This window comes from Gekko japonicus, unplaced genomic scaffold (genome assembly GCF_001447785.1).
Source record: "Gekko japonicus isolate JY-2015 unplaced genomic scaffold, Gekko_japonicus_V1.1 scaffold43, whole genome shotgun sequence".
Classification (NCBI taxonomy): domain Eukaryota; kingdom Metazoa; phylum Chordata; class Lepidosauria; order Squamata; family Gekkonidae; genus Gekko; species Gekko japonicus.
The window spans coordinates 359,424-383,758 of NW_015173123.1; the positions used below are offsets into that span (position 1 = coordinate 359,424).

At 46.0% G+C, this 24,335-nt stretch overlaps 1 protein-coding gene across 2 annotated transcripts in view; it reads right to left on the minus strand.

The window, feature by feature from the left end:
- Positions 1–2,177: 2,177 nt before the first annotated feature.
- NLK (nemo-like kinase) overlaps positions 2,178–24,335 on the minus strand; it is a 202,154-nt gene continuing 179,996 nt past the window's right edge. The window contains exons 8-11 of one of the 2 annotated variants that reach the window (XM_015421940.1): positions 18,993–19,079; positions 10,240–10,438; positions 6,872–6,965; positions 2,178–4,116 (exon numbers count right to left, since the gene is read on the minus strand). In XM_015421940.1, coding sequence (XP_015277426.1) covers positions 4,062–4,116; positions 6,872–6,965; positions 10,240–10,438; positions 18,993–19,079 — 435 coding nt within the window. In that variant the 3' untranslated portion in view covers positions 2,178–4,061. Of the gene's footprint in view, positions 4,117–6,865; positions 6,966–10,239; positions 10,439–18,992; positions 19,080–24,335 lie in introns of both variants that reach the window. The other variant, XM_015421942.1, reaches the window with a different exon arrangement.

Here is a 24,335-nt window from a genome sequence, read left to right on the forward strand (position 1 = left end):
TCCAGGTCTTCCGGTCTGGAGTTGGACCGTCGGCCCAACATCAGATAGAGCTGGGTGTCATCAGCGTACTGATGACATCCCAGCCCATGCCTCCGGGCGATCTGGGCAAGGGGGCACATATAGATGTTAAATAGCATCGGGGAAAGCACTGCCCCTTGAGGCACTCCACAGTCCAGTGGGTGCCTCCTGGACTGTTGTTCCCCTAGTGTCACCCTTTGCCCCGACCTTGGAGGAAGGAAGCGAGCCATTGTAAGGCAAGCCTCAATCCAGATGCCTTTGGAGGTCGTTTGTGAGGGCGACCAGTGCCGTCTCCGTCCCATGACCAGGGCAAAAACCAGACTGAAAGGGATGTAGATGGAAGCGCCATCCAAAAAGCTCTGTAGCTGGATCGCTACCACCCTCTCTATTAGTTTGCCCAAATAAGGCAAATTGGAAACTAGCCAATAGTTGTCCAATTCAGCTGGATCCAAGGATGGTTTTTTCAACAGTGGGCGGACCACTGCTTCCTTAAGCACCCCAGGGAACTGCCCCTCAATGAGGGATTTGTTGTTAATCTCCCGCAAGGTGCCTCGAAACCCATCGCAGCCGGCTTTGATTAGCCATGACAGGCACGGATCAAGGCAGCATGTGGTGGGACGAACAGCTAGGAGCAGTTTGTCACCTTCCTCTAGGCTGAGTGGGTCGAAATGAGCCAGAACTGGACTCGAAGATGTGCGTGGAGCCTCGAGATCGTTCACTGTATCAACTGTGGCGGGGAGGTTGCGGCGGAGCAATGAGACATTATCCGTGAAATAGCTCGCGAATGCCTCACAGCCTATGTCCAATTCCCTAGCATTTGGTCTGCCCTGTGGCCGTTTGACCTCTGAAGCCCTGTTTGGCCTCAGACCAGCATACCTTAAGGACCACCTTCTCCCATACGAACCAGCTCATTCACTCTGGTCATCCTCAGAGGCCCTGCGTCAGTTGCCCCCTGCTAACTGAGGCTAGACGTGTGGTAACCTGAGAAGGGGCTTTCCTCGTTGGTGCACCAGAACTCTGGAACTCCCTCCCCAGGGAGTGTTGTTTGTTTACCTCCATTTGTGTCTTTCGACAGCAGGTGAAGACCTTTTTGCTTCCTCTGGCATACCCTCAATAATGGTATCGACTCCCCTTCTAGTGCTGCGTGTTTATGTGTTTTTAATCGAGTTTTGAAATTTTAACTGTATTTTTAACTGTTTAGGGGCTGCAGTGGCTCAGTGGTTAAGACACTGAGCTGCAGACTGAAAGGTCTGTAGCTCAGCAGTTCGAGACCCTAGTGCTGCGTGACAGAGTGAGCTCCTGTCTCTGGCCCCAGCTCCTGCCAACCTAGCAGTTCGAAAGCAAGAAATTGCAAGTAGATAAATAGGTGCTGCTTCAGTGGGAAGGTAACAGCGTTTCCTGTGCCTCAGCGTATAGTCATGCCGGCCGCATGACCATGGAGAAGTCTTCGGACAGCGCTGGCTCTTCAGCTTGGAAACGGAGATGAGCACTGCCCCCTAGAGTCGGATTCGACTGGCTTTCAAGCAAGGGAAACCTTTACCTTTTTTAATTGTTTAAATGTTTACCACCTTGTGGACCCTGATTGGGTGGAAAGGTGGCACAAAAATGTTTTAATTAAATAAAATAGATCATTTCCGAAATGGCTTCTGATTGTGGCTTCTTCAGGGAGGGGCTGTGGCTCAGTGGTGCAGCCTCTGCTTTGCTTGCAGAAGGTCCCAGGTTCAATCCCCGGCAGCATCTCCGGTTCAAAGGACCAGGCAGTGAGTGATGCAAAAGACCCTTTTTTGCCTGAGACCCTGGGGAGCAGCTGCCAGTCTAAGTGGACAACACTGACCTTGATGGACTGATTCAGCAGAAGGCTGCCTCTTGTGTTCATGTGACATTCCACATCTTTCAGGATGACCTTTGCTCGACAGCCACCAATCGCCATTTGAGGAAAGGGCCCTCTGAGTCCCAGTTCCCTGACTAAAGCTCTAGAAGGTTCCAACACTGTTTTGCATAGATGCAGAATCAACTTGAAGAACCACAGAGGGACTACAAAGGCGACCGCAACCAGGTAGAGGATACAACAGAAGACTTAACACAACCTTTGTTTCAAATGTCACATTTAATGTCTTCACCACTGTACTTCAAATCTACATTTTACAAAGTGACCCGCAAGTGTGCCAACATTTAAAACAGACCAACCTCTGAGATTTTACCTTTCATACCAGTGTCTTCCTGGGCTCATTTTAAGTTAAAAACCATGTTTCTCATTCAAGTGAATTGAAATGCTTCAACAGTTTTTAGTTTTCTTTCTTTTTATTTAATTCCTCAGGAGCCGCACAAAAAAACAAAGATATTTCATCATCTTTGTTCGAGAAATTCAACGTTTGTCTCTTTCACAGCAAATAATTACTTCATTGAAGTTAAAACTTCCAAAAAACATAACTTAAGCTAATAGTATTCAGTTCCAGCTCAGATCACCCTTCTTGAAAATACTCTGCTAAATACAGATAACTTACAATAACTTTAACAGTTAATTGTCCATGACAAACACCAAGGTTTTCTCACTTTCTTTACTATATCCCCAGATCAAAATTTAAGACCATCCATTTGTTGTTTCTTTTGTACAGGTGAAAAACAATTTGCTTGCCTTGTATTTTTTTTAAATATAAAAGTTGAAAGGGACGTTCAAGTTTCAAGTCTCCACACTGAACTTAAAAAAACAAACAAACACATGTGGAGATAAACAAACCAAGTTGTATAACTCCAGGAGGTAGAGGCCTTCAGTTTGTGTTCATATATATATATATATATGTATGTATGTATGTATATACACATACATACAAATATATATATACAAACACACACACACACACACACGTATGCACAGAATAATTCAGTGTTTGAACAGGAAAAAAATAAAATAAAGGCATTAGCCCCCCAAAAAAGTAATTGAAGTTATTTACTACTGTGACATCTCAAGACTTCCACAGCTTTGCCTAAAGACATAAACACAATTAACGTAATTCCCTATGTGCTTTTTTTTCTTTTCGCTTTTCTTTCCATCTGTCTAGTGCAGGGGGAAAAAATCACAAAGTTTCACAGACCTAGACATGTGCAAGCTATCTCTGTTTCTTCTTCCCTCTCTCTATACACAGCAATGGATATTGAGATTACTTGAAATTAGCTTGTCAATGGAATTATTTACACACATTTGCAGGTGCATGCGTGAAGAGGGGGGAAGAAATGGTTCATGTTTATGTAAGAAAAGAGCAGAAAAAACCTCTAATAAAAATAGATTAAATATATATATATTTATATATTTATTTATACTGGAAGAGGAGGGTCAGGGAAGTTAAGGGGAACTCACTCATCTCTCCAAGGGACAGACAATGCATTCACTCTACTCACAACGTCTGATCAGAAAAACTGCACACAGTCACCACCACAGCGCTAGTGAAAAGCTACATAGCGGATTGGGACCATCAGACGACGCTGCCCTAGGAGTTTGGGCCCCTGCCATCCGATGCGACTTCATGATTGGTCGCAGCTGAGTTCTGTATTCCCTAATTTTTTTAAAAAAAGGAAACCCCAAATCTTCAGGAATGGCTCAATATCAAAATATCTTATCCATCTGCACAATCTCACTATATCTGAAGGGGGGAAAAAGTGGGGCAAGGAGAGAAATAAGGGGGTGGGGGGTGGGGAGGAACACAAAAATAGCAACTTTCCCAGTTTGGTTCAATCTTCAGTTTTGTTCAGAGTCAAGCAAAAAAAAAAATCACGGCTGCACTAAAATTCATAAAAACCATGTGCAACTCTGGATAAAATATTTCTCTTCTAAAAGCACAACCCCACCCTTGACGAGATTAAAAGCCTAGTTAATGTTTCTAACTCTTATTCATATATCATACAAGGATAGTGGTTGTTAAATTTTAAAACTTCATTAGTAAAATTACAGTACAAGCATGATTAAACCTCCAGAATTGCAAATCCCAGAATCCAGTGGAAAGCTACATTATGTCTTCAGTAGTACATTTTTAAAAGATCTTCCACATTTACTCCCAAACCAGTGGAGACGGTGGCATCTCAGACGGCTGAGCAACAGTGGAACTAGAAAGCAACAGACACAAAAAGATCAATGTTCACTTGCCGTAGGGCCACACAGAAATCTCTGAACACCACATGCCAGAATTAAAAACTCACTTCCGCACAGGGGCGGGTTAGAGCTAAGTTTGCAGAGAGAGAAAGATCTACGTCTGCAGGAGAAAACACTCACTGGATGGATCCCTCGCTAAAACAACGCTGTCCCTCTTCCATCACCTGCCTCCGCTAGACCCACTTTCCCTTACCTCACCTTTTACCTACATCCAAAGCCTTCTGCTGCTGGAGTCATTTGCCTTTCTTGCTGCTCACCTGAGGCCATGCCTGTCTCCCATTTGCACCACTTTCCATCTCCAGAACTAGGAAATGTACCGTTTCTAGAAATTTTGGAGGCACAGGGGAAACTTGAACTTGAAATATATACAATACTTAACTGTCCTATCAAGCCTGAACTAATTTTACTACTTTAACATAAAATGCATCATTTATAACTAACTTAGCATATAAAATAGCAATATTGGACATGTTTATGGAATTTAAAAGTTTTAAATGCCTTCGCTTTCTACAAGTAAAACTGCAAACGTACCCAGTACTTTACAGAAAACTGCAAGCGGATATACCCCATGCTAACTTAGCACATGTACAAAGTTAGAGTCCAGTGGCACCTTTAAGATGGTGCCACTGGATTCTAACTTAACACGGCTGACCACCTGGATTTAGCATATATACTTTAACGTTTGCTATCTGGTTAGAGAACTCAGTTCTCAGTGAAAGTTTTGGAGTTTTCCTCTGAGGCTTTGGTGCAGTTTCTGCCCCATCTCCTTCTGGTCTTTCCCCCCCCCTCTAGCAAGTTAACAGGATAAGCTACTTTCCATGTGTGGGTATGTGTCACTGTGGTACAAGGGAGAGGTGAGGTCAATCACAAGTCAAGCCAAAAGGAGAACAGAAGGTATGCAACAATTGAGAAGCAATGAAAGCCCTGCATGCTCCCCTCATGAAGATCAGGTATTATTCTGTGTGCAGAAATGCACCTTGAGTTTAAGAGCTATATATGTCTACAGCATGACCCACCTTGTCTTTAAAAGCATTTCACTCATTCTAAAAGAAAATATTTCATGAGGTTTTTTCACTTCTCCTCCAAATTTCCAATTTTTCCATTGAAAAAAGGGGGGGAAAGGCCTTGGGAAAACTGGGGAAGGAGACATTTTTCTATGAATGTTTCCATTTTGTTTTTCCCCTGGGCCTACACATCTCTATCCAGCACCAACTCCTTTTTCCTTACCTTTAAAACTCCCTGGGGCTTTGCCCTGTGTTATCTCTTGAAAAGTTCCTGGATAGGGCCCACTGACTTCTGTACCATTTGCTATGAGCAGCAGTAGCAGCTGCTCCCCAGGGTCCCAGGGAGAGAGGGGGTCTACATCAGCTACCTGAGATCCTTTAACAGGAGGTGCTGAGGACTGAACCTACAATCTTTTGCACACAAAGCATATGCTCTGCCGTAAAGCCACAGCCCCTCTACAAACATGAATCTGTCATGCTCCTAACTTAAGAGAACTGTTTTGTAGACCAGGGCTAGCCAGTCTATCCTGGGGAAACACACTGGCCGTGAATCTGGAGGACAAACTAGGATACAACAACAAGCACAGGGACCTATACTGAGTCAAGCCATCGCCCCGAGTAGCTCATAACTGTCAGGGTGGCAGCAAGCTCTCTGTGGTCTCAGGTGGAGAAGGGTCTGTCCCAAAATTTTCCACCTGAGATTCTTTAATAGGAGATGACAGGGACTGAACCTGGAACCTTACATTGTAAGCTGCTTTGAGTTCCCTAAGGGAGAAAGGTGGCTAATAAATGTTTTAAATAAATAGATCTGCATGCAAATACACGTGCTTTCCTACTGAGCCATGGTCTTCCCCCAAAGCCAGGTTTTTTTTTTTTTTAAATCTCTCTTTTATTGAGGTTTGGACACAACAGTACAAGAAATGTCTGCAGTTTTTTTACCTTCTCCAGACCACAGTGCAAGTGAGTGCCTGGTAGAAGGCCAGGGACATACCTAGCAAGCAGTTTCACAGACAGCTGTACCTTCCCACTTCTAATGTTCCCCCATAGAACGAGTGCAGCAAAAACACCTCCCTAGGTTCTGTTTCCAGCCTAAACCCTATTAAAAATTGGCTCCAATTCCTCAAACATGTTGCGGGGATGGACTTCAATAATGTCCTGGCCAATGGAGAGATACTATTTCACCCAGAAGAAGCTTGCTGGGATGCAGGTTTCTAAGTGGTTTGAGTGGATTTTGCCAGCTAGCTGCCCAAGACAGGAGTCTATTTGTCTCTCTCCCTGCACAGCCAGATGATCCAGAGTGGCTTTTGCCATAAAGTTATTCAATTTGTGGAATAAATTTAGTGCCAGATCATCCAAGGACAGATCACAGCAGTGAGAAAGACTTCAAAACAGTAAAACCCGCCAAGTATCTTCCAGAGCAACCCACACAGTTGCAGCTCTTGGTTGAGGGAAAGCTAAAACCCCCCACCAATCATAAAAAGGAAAGCACCCTCAGAAATAACCAGGCATGTAGCTACTATTCTTATAGTGAGTGAATGCTAACCCCCCCCACCAATCATAAAAAAGAAAGCACCCTCAAAACTAACCAGGCATGTAGCTACTATTGTAAAGTGACCTTAAATTCAAACACAGATTTTTTTTAAAAAAAGTTGCCATACAACTAAAGAAAGATGAATTAATATCAGATGTGATTACATACAGTTACCTAATAAAGCTCTTAAAAGCAGCAGATTGTGGGTTGATGCACAGTGGCACTCGGTTTCCTTTCTGCTGTTCCAAAATGAACTGATGAATTATTTCTGGAAAAGAAGCAGAAGAAAATACACCAGAAATCACACAATCCGGTGGAAACAGAACAGACCAGGCAGCATATACTGGGGAGGTTCTCTTGCATTTGGTTAGACACAGGTTGCTAAAACCCTTGAGGTCAGAGCCGGAGCAGATGCAACCTTCAGATGGGCAGCATGCCTCCTCCTATCCTACTTACTAAGAGATTTTATTCACACATATGACAATGAGTACACCCTCTGCTTGGATGCCAACCCCCCCCCGGTTTCTATATATGCAGTATAGACCCCCTAGGATGCAGCTGAAGCTGGGAAATCAAGCCCAATATGGCAAGGGGGAAAAATTATCTACAAGGGAATTCAGCAGCAGCATAATTTTGTGCTTCAGCAGGTGAAGGTGTATGGTTTCATTGGGATAAGATTTACTGCAAGGTTTAATGGCACACCATGGGGTCTATCCACTATTAACTTGCAAACCAATGTCACTGCAAAAAGCAGTTTATTTAACATGTTTGCTTTGCTTTCCACCTCTTAATAATTATGGCAGCATTAGCCACACAAGTCATAGTTTCCCCTCCCCTTTAAGTGAAAAACATGGTTGCACTTACCTATAACTGCTGTTCATCGAGTGGGACTGCCCCAGAGCAGGCCTGCCATGGAGAAGTTTCCTACAAGCTTCTAGAATTTTACAACTGAGTGCTTCCCCTCCCCTCAGCACAGCAGAGCGACAGACTCTGTTCCCACCCAAAGGATCATGTGATGAGGGGTGGGGGGAGCACTCTTCCCTCAGCCTTCTTTCTGCGGCTGGCCGTGGAGTTTATGAATACTGAGTACAGCCCACAGCGGGGAAGGAGGGAGGGATGTGCGCCTGCACAGAAGACCCTTGATGAACATCAGTTACAGGTAAGTGCAACCATGACCTATGCTTACAATGGGGCTGTGGATAATATTCCGTCCTTGACGTGTGCTTTCAGCCCACTCGCTTAGACGGAGGATGGTTTGTGTTCCCATTTGGTAAAGACCCCTGGTGGATCTACTTGGCCAGTGCACTTCCTGCTCTTTTGGTCACCATCCTGATCTTCATGGACCAGCAAATTACAGCCGTCATAGTGAACAGAAAGGAGCACAAGCTGAGGGTATGTCATTTTCTTCCTTGCAATTTGATATTCCCCCATATTGCATCTATTCAGGTTTGTCTGGTATATGACCTTAAACTGAAAAGGGAGACTTTAGTACAAAGCTCACCTATGCCCAGGGGTCATTTCGTAGAAAAAGAGGTGCAGGAGCTCATTAGCATAGCTTATTAGCATCACTTATTTGCATATGCCACACCCCCTAACATCACCAGATGTGTGTCAGAAGGCAACACCCACCGCTCAGGCTCCACTGCACTGTTTTGGATTGCTAGCTATTGGGGGGGGGGCATGCAGATCTGTCCTCACAGAGGAGGGAAAGCTTGTACCTGAATAAAACTTGGTCTTAAAGGTGCCACTGGACTGTTTTGGACCAGAGGGGCTCTGCAGCTTACCTGGCTGCTTCTTGCTCTGACTGAGAGCTGCTGGGAGCAGGGGGTGGGGCTTGTTGCATGTGCCCGCCCCCTGGGCGCTTTACTGCTGGAGCTCCACTCCTGTAGGAAATGACCCCTGCCTATGCCATGGACTCATGGAGTGGCCTTTGGGAAAGCAGAATACTGGGATCCATATTTGAAGCCTAATGTTATCATAGCATTTATGCCCACATACATATCCATACATGGCCACACCTGCTTGTACTCTCCATAGGATAATGTTTTGTTTATCTGGCATTGTGACTGGATGCATCAGCACAAATATTTTGCATCAGGGTTTCCGGTTCCTTTTAGACCCCAAGCTTTAATATCTCTGTTGTGTTTCACCTTTGGCCACTCTTCTGAAGAATGGTTATCTCCTGACGTAGATGGAGAAGGGATGTATGGTTTTCTAAAATGGGTTGCACTTGCTTCCAAAGAGTGGTGTCAGCATCGAGAGTGAGGGCTATGACACTGAAGAGATCTTGACCGATGATCACATGTCAGTGGCGAGTGTTGAGGAGAGACGGATCATTGACTTCAGGTCAACAAAGGTAAGTGGAGCCGAGGCACATGGCAAGGTTGACGACGTCAAGCGCTGTGTCGGCTCCAGAATCAGGGATTTCAACGGAGCCTCAGAGTCAGGTGCCTGGAGTTGAGCAGTAGTCAAGAGAGTTTAGATTTTTTCTTTGCCTTTTTCATAGGCAATTCAGCTGCCGCTCTGGTTGAGATTTCGGTCGCTCAGTAGAGATTGATACCACTGGAGGGATTCTGCACTGTTTTTGTGGGAAATCCATGTATTTTGGACCCCCGAGGGATTGCTCCCATAATGCAGCTTTCAGCCATAGAGTTCATTCCCGTTGTGCTTTTGGGGTGAAGAGACCACGTGCCTTCCATGAAGAGATGTTATGCCCTTCCCCCAACCATATGAGGCACTGAGTATGTTTGTCCTTCTGTGACATTTTAGTACCACAAGTGTGGCCTTTTTAAATCTCTGGTCGTTCAACAGGAGATTTAAGAAGAATTCTGAAGAGAAAGTCCTACTATTTTGTTGGTAGTTCTCGAGAGGTAAGTATCAGAGCTGTAGAACATCCTTTCTCCACAGCAAAAAGGACTGAGGGAGGAGAGCTCCCCCCACCCCTCGTCACGTGACCATTCGGGCAGGAACAGAGCCTATAGCTCTGCTGTGCCAAGGGGGAGCACTCAACTGCAAAATTCCAGAAACTTGTAGAAAACGTTTCCATGGCAGGCCTGCTCTGGGGCAGTCCCACGTGGGACCACGCGGAATACACGAAGAAGAATGATCTGTGCCTTTGGAATGCTAGTACACAGGCATCCAGAATTATCTGAAAGTTGTTCATTATCAGAACTAGTCAGTTGTTCCAATGCAAGGTTTCTGAGAAATAACACCATGCAATCTGAAACACCAGAGTTCAAATACCCCTACCCAAAAAAGTGTTCTTGGAATTACAAGGAGAGGAATGAGCAGCACCCTGTTAGTCAAACAGACAAAAAACCTCTCAGGGTCAAGGTTGCATTTAACAAGAACCTTCACTAATAAAAAGCAAGTACTTTTCATACAGGTGCCAAAATAAAAGTGTTCATCCTAAAACTGTGTATTTTGTTCTCCCTGCCTTTTGCTGGATTTTTTTGTTTGGTTAAAAATTGGCTTTGCTGAAACGGTATATCAGCCAGCTACAGAGAAGTCACGTTTGAAACATTAAAGCTCACAGTACTGACCTTTAACTTGCCGAACAGAACTGAGGTTCTTTTCAAAAGTATCATCAAATTTGGGATTCGTGATGGGTTCAAAATCACTTGTGTAAACTCTTCCAGTTGAGGTGGAAAAACAACATTTACACATACAGGTGTGATATCTCAAACGCCCCTCGTCCAGGTATGGATGAGCTAAGGCATCCTTAGCAGATATTCTTTTGGACTGAAATTTGAAGGAAGAAACACAAGCATGGGATTAGAGACCTCAAGGGGAAGTCTTCTCACTGTATAAAACTCAGTAATGTCCTTTACAGACTACTGTGTCTCACTGCTACATCCACTAGGAGGCAGCGTGCATTTGGAAAAGACAGCACTGCTCTATACCTGGCCTTCCCCACATGACACTTGGTCATGAGACATACAATTTGCCCCCAGAATATATTTTATTTATTAAAACATTTTTGCCTCCTAAAAAGATTTGAAGCAGCTGGCAGAGCTACAACAAAATAAAACAATCAATAATAATACCATCCTACCATGAACAAAAAATCCACTCTTGTGAACACTCCTCATGCCAAAGGCCAAGATCAAACCCTGAGAGTGGCAATCAAGGCTTCCTTGAGCCAAGCCACAAGACAAAGGCAGGCAGGCAGGCTTCCAGCTTCCCGTGGACAGCCATTCCATAGGGCTGGGGCTGTTGCTGGAACAGCTCACAGACGGGCTGAAGCTGTTCTAACTGCCTTGAGAGGGACACGGTAGGACAGCAAAAGGATGGTGTTCTGAGAAACTGAACCAAGCACACAGAGTCATATATCCTACTATCATTCTGGAGAGATGTTTGTCAGTGCAGAAATCCTGACTCACATGTTGGAGGCCAAAGGAAGATTCAGAAAGAGAGACTGCTGTGAAATATCGAGGCATGAAAAAAATCCTTCTTAATTCCCCTGAATACCAGGCTGCTTAATCATTCAACAGATGGGGGGGAGTCCTTAAAAACTCTGGGAGCCGTCTTGCCTTCAACCGACCCAAAAAAAGACAGGTTGCTTACCTGTAACTGGTGATCTTCGAGTGGTCATCTGTGCATTCACACCCTTGGGATACTCTGCGCCTGCGCTGACCTTCTCGGTACCGATAGCTAGCAAAAGGGATTTTCGCGCCTCTCCCAGGTCACGCGCCGGCTCCACTGCGCATGACCAAGGAGGGGCACGCAGATCCCGCCAGTTCCTTCTGACCGCCGCCCAACAGCCTTCAAAGAAACAAGATGAAGGGCCGAGAGCAGAGGGGAAGGAGGGCAGGTGGTGTGAATGCACAGATGACCACTCGAAGATCACCAGTTACAGGTAAGCAACCTGTCTATCTTCTTCGTGGTCTCTGTGCATCACACCCTTGGGAGAATAGCAAGCAATAACTCTTACCTGGAGGAGGGGCCGAGGCCCTACACCTGCGCCGTCTGCAAGATAGACCGACCCAACGCCACACGACGAGTAGACCGGACATCAAGGGCATAATGCTTCACAAAGGTGAGCGGAGTAGCCCAAGTCGCAGCGTTGCAGATGTCCTCCAATGGCATCCCTCTCAGGAAAGCTGTGGAAGCCGCCACCGCCCTTGTAGAGTGGGCGCGAAGTTGACCTGGAAGAGGTCTCTTAGCCAAAGCGTAACATAGCTTGATTACTTCCACAATCCACCTGGACAGCGTCTGGGAAGAGATCTTCTTCCCTAGGGAGGGCATACTGTGAGCAACAAACAAGGCTGGAGACTGACGAAAAGACTTGGTCCTGCCCAAATAGAACAGCAACGCCCTCTTAACATCCAGAGAGTGCAATTTCCGTTCCTCTTCATTGGCAGGAGACGGGAAAAATGACGGCAAAACTATATCTGAACGTAGATGAAACTCCGAAACGACTTTCGGTAAGAAGGAGATGTCCAAAGACAACGACACCCCATGAGGGGAAAAAATCAAGTATGGTGGATCACACCTTAAAGCAGACAACTCACTGACTCGACGAGCAGAAGTAATGGCCACCAGAAACGCAGTCTTGAGCGATAACAACTTTAGAGAGCAAGTGGCCAGTGGTTCGAAGGGTTTTCCCATCAAAAACCGCAAAACTAAAGCCAAATCCCAGGCCGGAGTCGGAGAACGACGGGGAGGGTACAGGCGAATAAGACCTTTACAAAACTGTTTCGTCTGAGGATGCGAGAAAACTGAAAACCCATCAATAGATGGATGAAAAGCTGACACCGCAGCTAAATACACCTTAACTGAAGAAAAACTGAGTCCCAAGTCCATTCTGGACAAAATAAACGCAAAAATAGACCTCAAATCCACTGGCGGAGGAGGTAAATTGGAAGAACTCAAGTACTGTAGGAATAAATCCCACTTCTTTGCGTAAGACGTCCTAGTAGACAGTTTACGACAATTCAACAGGACCTCATTGATACGGTCATCCATCACTGAAAGCGTATTTCCCATAGAGTCAACTTGAGACTCAGAGGATCGTAGTGAAGGACCTGGCCTTCCTGAGCTTGGAGGAGATCCAACTCCTGCGGGAAGTGTACGAAGGATCCCTTGGCTAACCGCAGCAGTGTCGGAAACCACACCTGCCGAGGCCACCAGGGGGCTACCAGGAGACAATGGGGCTTGTCCTGTTGTATTTTCACAAGCACCCTGTGGAGCAGCGGAATCGGAGGAAATAGGTATAGAAAGTCGTGAGCCCACGACATCAACAGACCGTCCCCCATTGACAGAGGGTCCAACCCCGCTCTGGAGCAAAACCTGGGACACTTCTTGTTCAATCGAGTTGCAAAAACATCGATGTGGGGATGTCCCAGATGTTGAAAAAGAGGAAGGAGATACTTTGAGTTCAACTCCCATTCGTGGTCCGATGCTCCCCCTCTGCTCAGGAAATCCGCTTGTTGGTTCAAAGTTCCTGGCAGATGGGCAGCTTGGAGAGTGATGTTCCAATGAAGGCACTCTTCCCATATGTCCATAGCTAGCCTGCAAAGGGACCTGGACACGGTCCCGCCCTGGCGATTGATATAAGCCATCGCAGTTGTGTTGTCCGTAAAAATCAACACAGCTTTTCCTACAACCTGTCTGAGTAAGGATCTGAGGGCAAATTTTACGGCCAGCAGTTCCAGATAGTTGATATGATGACTCTTCCAAAGGGGTTGCCATGGAGCACCCACACAAGTGTCGTCTGTATGAGCACCCCAACCCCACAGGGAGGCATCTGTGGTGATGGACATTACGGGAACGATCGGTTGGAACGGTGCACCCGCCAACAGATTGGTGTCCACGAGCCACCACTGCAGGGAGACGAGGACCTGCGGAGGCACTACCAGTTGAAGGCTCGGAGGATGGATGGAAGGGCGAAATTTCTTTAGAAACCACAGCTGCAACGGGCGCATGCGAAGGCGTGCATATTCGATCACGGAAGTGGTGGCTGCCATGAGACCCAAGATCCGCTGAATGTGGACCGCTGATGTCACGTTGGACTGGAACAAACGTTGAATTTCCAGACGAATGGTATCTGCCCGTTGGCGAGGAAGGTACGCCCGAGTGGCTAGGGAGTCTATGACAGCTCCTATGAACTGCACGCGAGTTGCAGGTTGCAGCATGGATTTCTGTAAATTCACCAGAATTCCAAGGGAGGATAGGACCGACAATGTGATGGTGATGTGCTGAAGGAGACATTCTCTTGAATCTGCCACCATCAACCAGTCGTCTATATACGGAAAGATCTGAATGCCCTGAAGGCGAAGATGAGCGACGACAACCACCATTACCTTCGTAAAAACCCTGGGGGCGGTAGAGAGCCCGAATGGAAGGGCTTTGAATTGGTAATGGTCCTCCCCGACTGCGAATCTGAGGAACTTTCTGTGACGAGGATGGATGGAGACGTGAAAATAAGCGTCTTTGAGATCTAAAGTGACCATCCAAGTCCCTGGAGACAGGAGTGGTAAAATGCTTTGCAACGTGGTCATGCGAAACTTTCTGTAAATGATGAACCGATTGAGAAAACGAAGGTCCATGATTGGACGAAGTCCTCCGTCCTTCTTGGGGACCGTGAAATATTTGGAATAAATCCCGCGGCAACAATCCGCCATCGGGACTTTCTCTATAGCGTTTTTTTGTGTCAGCGATTGTACCTCCTGTAGCAGGGCAGGAGACGCCGGGGTTCTGATAAAACGGGAGATTTTGGGAGTCAGAGAAAACTCTATGAGATAGCCATCTCTTATTATAGAGTGCACCCATTTGTCCGTAGAAATGGCGAGCCATGCGTGCAGGAAGGGTGCAAGGCGAGTCTGAGCAGTAAGGTTGAAGTCAAAGTCCCTGTTTGGGATTCTTAGGGAATTTCGACTTATAGGCACCGGACGATTGTCCCTTATTTTTCGGGGGAAAAGACCGTGACTGAGAGGGAGGTCTTTGCCATTGATCCGTAGGTGATTTGTTGTACGGTTGCCTGGTCGACCAAGGTTGCCTAGGCCACTGCTTGGATTTCGAGTATTTGGTCGTGGGGGAGATCCCCAAACTCTTGGACGTCTTGATACTCTTATCCATTTCCTGCAGAACCGTGTCAGTGGTGGAGCTAAACAATCCAGAACCTTCAAAGGGAAGGTCTTCCACCGAGGATCTGGTGTCATATGGCAATGATGAAGAGCGGAGCCAGGCATGTCTGCGTAACGCTACAGAGGTTGCTAGAGTCTTACTAGCGGATTCCAGGGAATGCTTGGCAGCACTAATTTGGTGTCTAGCCAAGACCATCCCTTCATTCTGAATCCTTTTAATCTGAGGTTGGCACTCTTTGGGCACGTGCGGGAGGAAATCATTCAAACGCTTCCATAAATTGAATTGATAACGGCCCATGCAGGCGGCATAGTTCGCCGTTTTAATGCCCATTGCACCGACAGTGTAGAATTTTCTACCAACCGAATCCAACTTTTTTCCTTCTTTGTCTGATGGAGTAGAGTGGCTCGCTTTTCCTTTCGTGGACGAGGAAACGACCAAAGAATTGGGCTTAGGATGTGTGTATAAAAACTCAGCCCCTGATTCCTGGACCTTGTACATGTGATCCAGACGCTTATTAGAGACATTAATGGAGGCTGGACGAGTCCAAAAGTCCTTGGTAGTTTGCAAGAGAACTTTTGTCATTGGTAGAGCCACGGAGGGCGAAGTGTTAGAGTGCATAATGTCAAAAACGTTATCATCCACAAAACTGGCAACGAGAGTAGGAGTCATAGATAGATCTAATGCCATGCGTTGAATAAAATCTCCATAAGACTTAACATCCTCTGATGGAGAAATAGGTAAATCCGCTTCCACATCTTGCGAGGTGGGCTGTGCATCTACATCCTCGATATGTTCAGAAAAGCCATCTGAATCGGAGGATACATTGGATGGTTCTGGAGATGATTCGAGTAATTCAGGTTGAGACGGTGCCGGTGTGTTAATCGGGGGCACAACCGGGTCTGGTGGATGCGTCGGTATCGACTGCTTCGATACCGATGGTCGATCTTGAAAGCGCGAAATGCGGGATGACACCGACTGACGATCCCATTCAGGTGGGGGTGGTATCGGGAGTGCCCAAGGGTATGGGTATCGATTCCCGTACAAATAATGCCATTGCCTCTCATCCCAAGTCAGGGGAGGAGAAGTTGGTCGGTGCCGATCCTCGACTCCACGTTCTGGGGAGGCATGAGAGGATTGACGGCTCGACATATCAGATTGCGACTGATTTGTCTGTTGAGTAAGGTCGATGTCGAGATCCGAACCGATCGGGTGAGGTTCTTGCGTGGGATCTCGACCCTGACTAGCCGAAACCTTATGGACTTTGGGTTTGTCCGTTTTAGGTTTCTTCGACTGCTGTGAGTCTTTGCCCTGCTTCCGGATCTTGGAAGGTACGGGGTGGTCCTTTATCGGCGTCGATCGTTTCGGTGCCGAAGCATCGATTGCGACCGTCGACGTCGATGATCCCGGAACGGGAGGACAAGTGTCCGCAGCCAAGGTGGACATCGAGGCGTGCCCGGACGTGTCCAACGGTGAAGAGGACTGTGGAGATAGTGCCTTCTCCATCAGGGCCAAGTGTAGACGAGCTGCCCTGTTTTTTCTCGTCTGGTTCGAAAACTTTCGGCAATGTCTGCACTTAGAGACACAGTGCGACTCCCCTAAACAAACGAGGCAAAGCGAGTGCCCGTCGGTGGGGGATATTTTAAGGCCGCAAGTCCTACACCGTTTGAAACAACCCCACCGCGGGGCCATAGGCCAGCGGGAGGGGAACGTACGTAAAGAACAAACACCGAAAGAAAAATGCTAACTACAAAAATAAAGAAAGAGAAACTAACTAAACGCAAGTTTAGCAAAAAAAGTTTGGTACTTAGCAGACCGAGGCAGAAGGCGTCCTACCAGCGCGGCGGTCAGAAGAGAACTGGCGGGATCTGCGTGCCCCTCCTTGGTCATGCGCAGTGGAGCCGGCGCGTGACCTGGGAGAGGCGCGAAAATCCCTTTTGCTAGCTATCGGTACCGAGAAGGTCAGCGCAGGCGCAGAGTATCCCAAGGGTGTGATGCACAGAGACCACGAAGAAGATGCTTTGGTTTCAGAGAGTTTCCCCATGGGCCTGTTCCTTTGAACATGCAAGGGGTTCAAAGGGCAGAGACTGGCACAGAGAATCCCCAGGACATAGAAGGAGGAGGAGGAGGAGGAGGAGGAGATTGGATTTATACCCTGCCCTTCACTACCCAAAGGAGTCTCAGAGCGGCTCACAAGCTCCTTCCCCTTCCCCTCCCCACAACAGACACCCTGTGAGGTAGGTGGGGCTGAGAGAGCTCCAACAGAAACTGCTCTTTTTCAAGAACAGCCCTGACAGAACTATGGCTTGCCCAAGGTCATCCAGCCAGGTGCAAGTGGAGGAGTGGGGAATCAAACCCGGTTCTCCCAGATTAGAGTCCACGCACTTAACCACTACACCAAACTAGCTTACTTCCATGCCACAAGCAAGGATGACCAGGAACAACCCACTGACTGGCTACAGAACTCTCACGAAAGCCTGCTAACTGGCTGCCCCTCCCCCAGCCCCACACAACAGCACCCCTCTCTTCTGCAGGCTACCAGGGACAGAGCTTTTTCAAACACAAAAAATCCCAGTGACAGAATGCCCTGGACACAGAAGGTCTGCCAGGCACCTCCACTGGTCTGTATTTTGGGCCAGCCCGAAGCAGCTTCATTTAGACAAGACTATGGAAACATGCAGTTTGCTGCTGATTTTAATTTAAGCCATTTATTTTACTTGAGCTTTTGCTCTAGCTGCCTGTTTTTTGTAAACCCCCTTGGGTGCTCTTTGAGCAGAAAGTTTGGCTGCAAGTTGCCTGGAAAAAAATGGTGCCATACTCTGTTACGAAGTTACAGTGTTTCCCTCACCTTTAATGTCGGCCTCCTGGGCCTCTCAGTGATGGGAAACTTTTCAAATAAACATCCTCTGGCATCCTGGAAGTTCTGAGGGGCTGGATACGGGGGGGGGGGGGGGGGGGGGGAAAGGAAAGGACTAATTCTAATCTCTGTGAGCCTTCCTCCCACTCCCATAGGTGGGCCTTTCTTTTATTGTGAAAATGTACTTAGCTCAAGGACATTGCGCTCAAGAGGAAAGCCCACCAGTAAGCAAGATGCGATGAAATGCAAAGGGTAAGAAGATGTGAAGCTAAATTGCCATAACAGGCAAAATGCAGTTCCGCAGGGCCTGTAAGACGGAGCTCTTCTGCCAGGCTTTCACATAGGGGCCACCACTACCACCGCCACCAATGAGGTGGACAACATCAGGGTTAAGATGGCCCAGGAAGATCTGCCATAATTTCTGCGTGGCCACTGGATTTACCTGGTTGAGCTATAGGATAACATCACCCTGGAGAACCATCCGGAGACCATCTTGTTAAACTGAGAATTTTTTTTTATTAATTGTCATTAATGTTTTATTGTTTTTATCTGTTTTATATGGGTTTTCCCCTTGTAAGCCGCCCTGAGCCCGCTTTGCGGGGAGGGCGGGGTATAAATCTTAATAAATAAAAATAAATAAATAAATAAAATGCAAAAGAGTCCCTGCACATCACATGTGAAATTACCCAATCTTCTACCACCTGAACTGAAAAGAGTACGGGATGAGTCCTCAGAGGGCAGAATGCCACTTCCCTTCCAAGGAATGCCAGCCGTACCGACAGAGCTCATGGCTGGGTAAAGTTAGAGAGGATCGGATGCCTTCTTTTTACAAGATCTTTTTCTTTTTCTTTTTAATGCTCACTTGAGGAACGTAGATGAACAAGTGGAAGCCCATAAAAATGCATGGGAGTAAGCAGGGAGACGGCAATTAATTAAATAACAGCGGGGGAGCCTCAGAGAATGCACTTTGAATCCTGCTCTCCCCTCCACCCCCCCCCCAAAAGGCCCTATTTTTGTTATAATTTGGGAAGAATTTAAAGCCCAACCCCTCCCTTCGCCCAACAGTCAAAGGCATCCCTCAGGATATTTTCTGGGGACATAACCTTTGCCTATGTCTATTTGTGGGGAGGGCAAATGGGGTTATTCCCATCCCTTACTACTTTTCTCTACTGTTGGTAACTTGCCTCTCCAACCCACAGCAGTTTGCAATGGATACTGGAGCCTGCAATCGGATACATAAAAAACCCTGTTTGCGCCTTGCTTAGTTACATATGCATATGATACAAAAACATTTCTTTCAACTGCCATCTCTGTTTTAAATGCAAAAATATATATGCAAAAACACAGACTCACTGGATCAAAGACCAACATCCTACAAAGGAGATGAACAGCTTCATGTGTAGCTTGGCTAGATAATGTATACAGGACAGGAAGGGATGGCTGTGAAAGAGAAGAGAGGAGACATCAAGCCTTAGTGGAACAAAGGGCACGCATGATGCAGGCAGTTACTTCTAAATCAAGAACAGTGGGTGCGCGTGCACACACATGCTGTTTTAAGTTGTCATACATGCACTTTTACAGAGTAGAAACAACGTTGGCTCTTTCAACACTAAACAACTCTGCACTAACTTAAAACTGTACAGTCCCTTAAGAAGGTAAGATCCCTGTAGTCCAACACCCCATTCCACACACTCGCAAACCAGATGCCCTAGAATGCCCACAAACAGGGACTTCCCCCCACTGTCCCTCCCCCAGCAACCGGCATTCAGGCATATCCCACCTCTGAACACGAAGGTTCCATTGAGCCACCGTGGCTAACAGCTGTCAACTATTTTCTCCTTCATGAATTTGTCTAATTTGTCTCTTTTAAAGCCATTTCACTTCTCGGCCATTACTACATCCTATGGCAGCAGTTCTGCAAGTTAACTGTGCACTGAACATAATTTAAAAACAGAAAAGCAGGCCGTAAGTTTTCCAGTACAATAATCCCTTCAGCCATGAGCCGCAAGATCCTTACATACCCATCCTGGCCCAATTTCACTGGTTCCTGATTTTGTTTCTGGGTTGATTTCAGAATGCTGGTGTTGCACATTAAAGCCTTAAACGGTTTTCGGAGCAGGGCCCCTTGAAGAGCTGCTCCCCTACCCACAGGAGCCTGTTCACACTTTGAGAACAGCAAATGGCTACGTGAGCTGTAGTGAGGAGGTCTTGTAGCTGAGACCCCCCAGAAACGGTGGACTTCCCTGCCCCATGAAGCCTGCTGGGGCCCTCTCACGCCAGACAGTCTAGAGATTTGTCATTTTTAAAAAAAATTTAATTAATTTTTCAAATACAGAACAACAAAAAACATAAACAGCAGCAAACCGTGCCTAAAACAGTGAATAAGTTGTATAACAATATGAAATAATAATTCCATAGTTGTGTTTGCTATTCTCATCTCTGTTTCAAATGAGAACCAGGTTATAGTAAAGTTGTACCAATTCAAGAAAAAAAATTCTAAACAGCAGGATTAGCAATCAATCAGTAATAACATTATGAAGAACTTTTTACTTTTCGTATCCCTGCCAAGATACTATTTTAACATGTACTGTTGACTCTCTCTTACTGTTGAGTACTGTTTTTGGCTGCTTTTATTGGCTCTGGATTTTCTATTAGTTTTAAATTCTGAAACCTGCTGCTGTTGCTGTTTTAAATTGCTGCTGGCCCTTGGATACAGTTTAGCTAATTTATCAATTTTTTAAAAATTATCTGCTTACTGTGATTTTTTTTGCTGATGCAAGTCCCCTCGATGTAAGGTGAGAGACCAAGAGATAGCTTAGCACTATGCCCCTTGACCCTAAATGAACAACACACATGGTTTAAAAATAGCTTTTAACCAAAACTGTAGCCATGAGAGATTTTAGACTCCTTCCTAGGGAACAGCTCAGCAGCTTAGGAGTCGGCCTTTCCTAGCTCCCGCTTCCCTGCACTGGTGACGGGATCACCCATCCCAGCCACCTCAAAAACAGCTGTAAAAATGGTCAGCAGACCACCCACGGGTGGGACAAGAGTCTGAGAGTGGTACCTGAACCAGCAAGAACTGGATTTGAATACTTGCCATCAAGCCACAGTCAGCTCATGGCAACCCCACAGGGTTTTCCAGGCAAGAGATGTTCAAAAGGTGATTTTGCCATGGCCTGCCTCTGCACAGCAACCTTGAACTTCCTTGGCAGTCTCCTATCCAAGGACTAACCCTACTTAGCTTCCGAGATTGGGCTAGCCTGGGCCCTCTAGGTCAGGGTGCCACTGACCTTCGGCCAAGTCAATCTCACCTGTCCACTGTCTTACTGAGAAGTTAAAATTGGATTACCTCCAGATAGGCTATGAACCCCTTGGAGAAAGGGTGAGATACCAATGGAAGAGCACCATACAGTCTGTGAAGATCACGTGGTGCTGAAGGCAGGTGCCAGCACACAGCACGTGGGTACCACCTCAGTGACTTCCAAGTATAAACACTTGAGTTTCAAAACTTCAAGAAGTCTTACCAAGTAGAAATGTGGGACGAGATGCCCCAGATCTGGCAGGGTTTTTGGATGCAGGAAATGACCATGGATTGTGCAGCTGGCTGGGATGAGGCCTTTACGCTGCCAACCAAAGGGCTACCTGGCTGGCTGTTTCATTCCTTTCCACCTAATTTATTGTTGTTGTGGGGTAACCATTTTTTACAGGGAGATTTACTTTAGTTCACCAGCAAGCTTCAAATCTGCTACCCCCCCCCCCCCCCTTTCTTCCCAGTACTTTCAGAAGAAGGCTCCTTGGGGGGCACCTTAACCTCAGCTGCTAGCAAAGCATTTAATGGCTAAATCTTCAAAACTGTCTCCAAACTGCTCCTGTACAAATTCATTGTTAATTGACTAAACCTGTGGTGGCGCTGTGTACAAAACCTACTGCAGAACACACCAAAAAATAAACTAAAATACATCTGAAAAAGAAATACACTAAAATACATCCTCTGTATTTTAGAATACTGAATGTAGTACAACGAATACTGGAATGTTTGGCTGACATACACTGCTCCCACCTCGAAAAAGAAAGTAAAAATGCTGTTAAGTGACCTCCACGCTCTGGGAGTGAATGGAGAGTCTCAGACTTATTTTGACATATTTATTGTTCTACAACTGTTGACCTTATAATCTTAGCTTGTTATTTAACACTGTTTTTGCATTTCTTACACGTTACATGCTAATTTGCTGTTTGAACCTTACCTCCTATTCCATATTTAAAGTCCAATGGCACCTTTAAGACTAACTCTAAATTTGTAGTACTGCTTCAGACTAACATGGCTGACCAACTGGATCTATCTCCCATTGCATTTGAAAAAGTCTGCATGCACATGAAAGCTTTGAATAAACCTTTGTTTGTCTTAAAGATGCCACCGGACTCTAAATTTGTTTCACCATTGTGTGCCAGAGAGCCAGTTTGATGTAGTGGTTAAGAGTGGTGGACTAGAAACCTAGTCTGCCTAATTACAGCCTGTACTAGTGTAAATTATAATAGCTGATTTTTTAACCTGGTATATTGATAATGGGACTGTCCACTTAAAGAAAACAAGTACAAATAGAGCATTAAAAACAAGAATATCAGAACATAAATCTATGATAAAACATTAAATTCTCAATGTCCTATTAGTAAATCATTTTATAGAAAAACAACATTCAGCTGAAGAACTTAGGTACTGTGTATTATTTTAATGTGTACCACATAAATATAATAGAGTTAATAGTACAAAATTATTACCACAGCAGGAAACATGATTTATTCATAGATTTAATACATTGAGCTGCAGACTGGAAGGTCTGTAGTTCGGCAGTTTGAGACCCCAGTGCTGCATGACAAAATGAGCTCCTGTCTCTGGCCCCAGCTCCTGCCAACCTAGCAGTTCGAAAGCAAGAAATTGCGAGTAGATAAATAGGTAGCACTTTGGTGGAAGGTAACAGTGTTCCGTGTGCCTTGGCATTTAGTCATGCCGGCCACATGACCACGGAAATGTCTTTGAACAGCGCTGGCTCTTTAGCTTGGAAACGGAGATGAGCACACACACACACCCAAGTCAGATTTGACTAGCTTTCGAGCAAGAGAAACCTTCGCCTTTACCTTAGTACATTGGAACCAGCAGGACTTAATCAAAATACAGATTTTCTTGTTTTCTTTAAATGGACAATCCCATTATCAATATTCCAGGCAGAAAATTAGCTATTATACTTTATATTAGTACAGATTGTAATTATGCAGACTAGGTTTCTTTTTAAGGTTGTTGCACAGATCCCTTTAAGGCATCGGAACTCAGTGTAAACAGCTGCACTGGACAGGAAGAGCAAAAGAATTTATTAACAATCTCCATCAGTCATTTTGAGAATACCAAACCCCCTCTTTCAGATTTTGCAGGAAGAGAGTACATTCCAGTCAACAAAGCAACAAGCTCTCAGACAGCTTGCTAGTTAACTAGTTAGTAGAGAGTGACTAAAATTTTCCTTTTCCTTTTTTTTTTGCAGCATTTAAGAACTTCTGAATTTTATCTCCAAGAATCAAGAAGGAAGTGAATGCCAAGAAACATTTCAGCAGCCACTTGGTTTCATAGTACCCATGAGCTCATCTCTGGGGGCCACTGGTGAAATACAACATCTAAGACTCCAAGGAGGCATTGGTAGAGACCCCAACACAGGAAGATGGGCTATCTACTTTCAGCCCCATGTTGACCACACAGAAATAAATACAGGTGTACAGTACAGGGCTGTCATAAATACTGGCATAATGATTATGCAGCAATTTGAGCACACTCACACACTAGTTTTATTTTAAATATTTACTAGGAGTAAGGCCCGTTGTGGGAAGAAATGCAATGAGCTCTAGAAGGAAGCTCCAGGTGAGTGTCCCGGCTGTGGCTGGTGGGGCGGCACAGGGAAGGGGAAAATAGAAGGAGGCAAGCCATGTTTATTTCCTTCTGTTTAGCTATAAGGCGGGGCTGTCTCAAGTCCTTTTGCTGCCCCAAGTGGGTACTATGGGAGGACAGCCTCATGGTAACAGGTATGGTTCCCTCCACCCCTGACTTATGTTGATTTGGGGTTATGCAGTGGCAGCTAAGGTAGAAAACACCTCAACCTATGCCATGTCTTCTGGGTTCCAAGGGTCTGGAAACTGGTTCCATAGCCAGTTACAGGGTTGCCAACTCTGGATTGGGAAATACCTGTAGATTTGAGGGATAGAGCCTGGGGAGGGCAGGGTTTGGGGTGCGGAGGGACCTCAGCAGGGTATAATGCCATCGAGTCCATTGCCCAAAGCAGCCATTTTCTCCAGGAGAACTGATCTTGGAGATCTCCAGGTGCTGCCTGGAGGCTGGCAATACTAAGGGGAGGGCCAGACCTGTAGATATGAGGGGTAGAGCCTGGGGAGGGCAGGGTTTGGGGTGCGGAGGGACTTCAGCAGGGTATAATGCCACAGAGTCCACTGCCCAAAGCAGCTGGGAAATTTTCTGTAGGGGAAATGATGTGCTGTGGCTGGGGAACATGGTGATTCCTGGGAGATTTCCCGGCTCCACAAGGAGATTGGCAACTCCAGTGATCGCTTAAGGGAAGATTGGGATATGTATTTTGGCAACTCCAGTGACCGTTTAATGGAAGACTCAGGACACATTCAGTGACTCCCAACAGCAACAGCAAA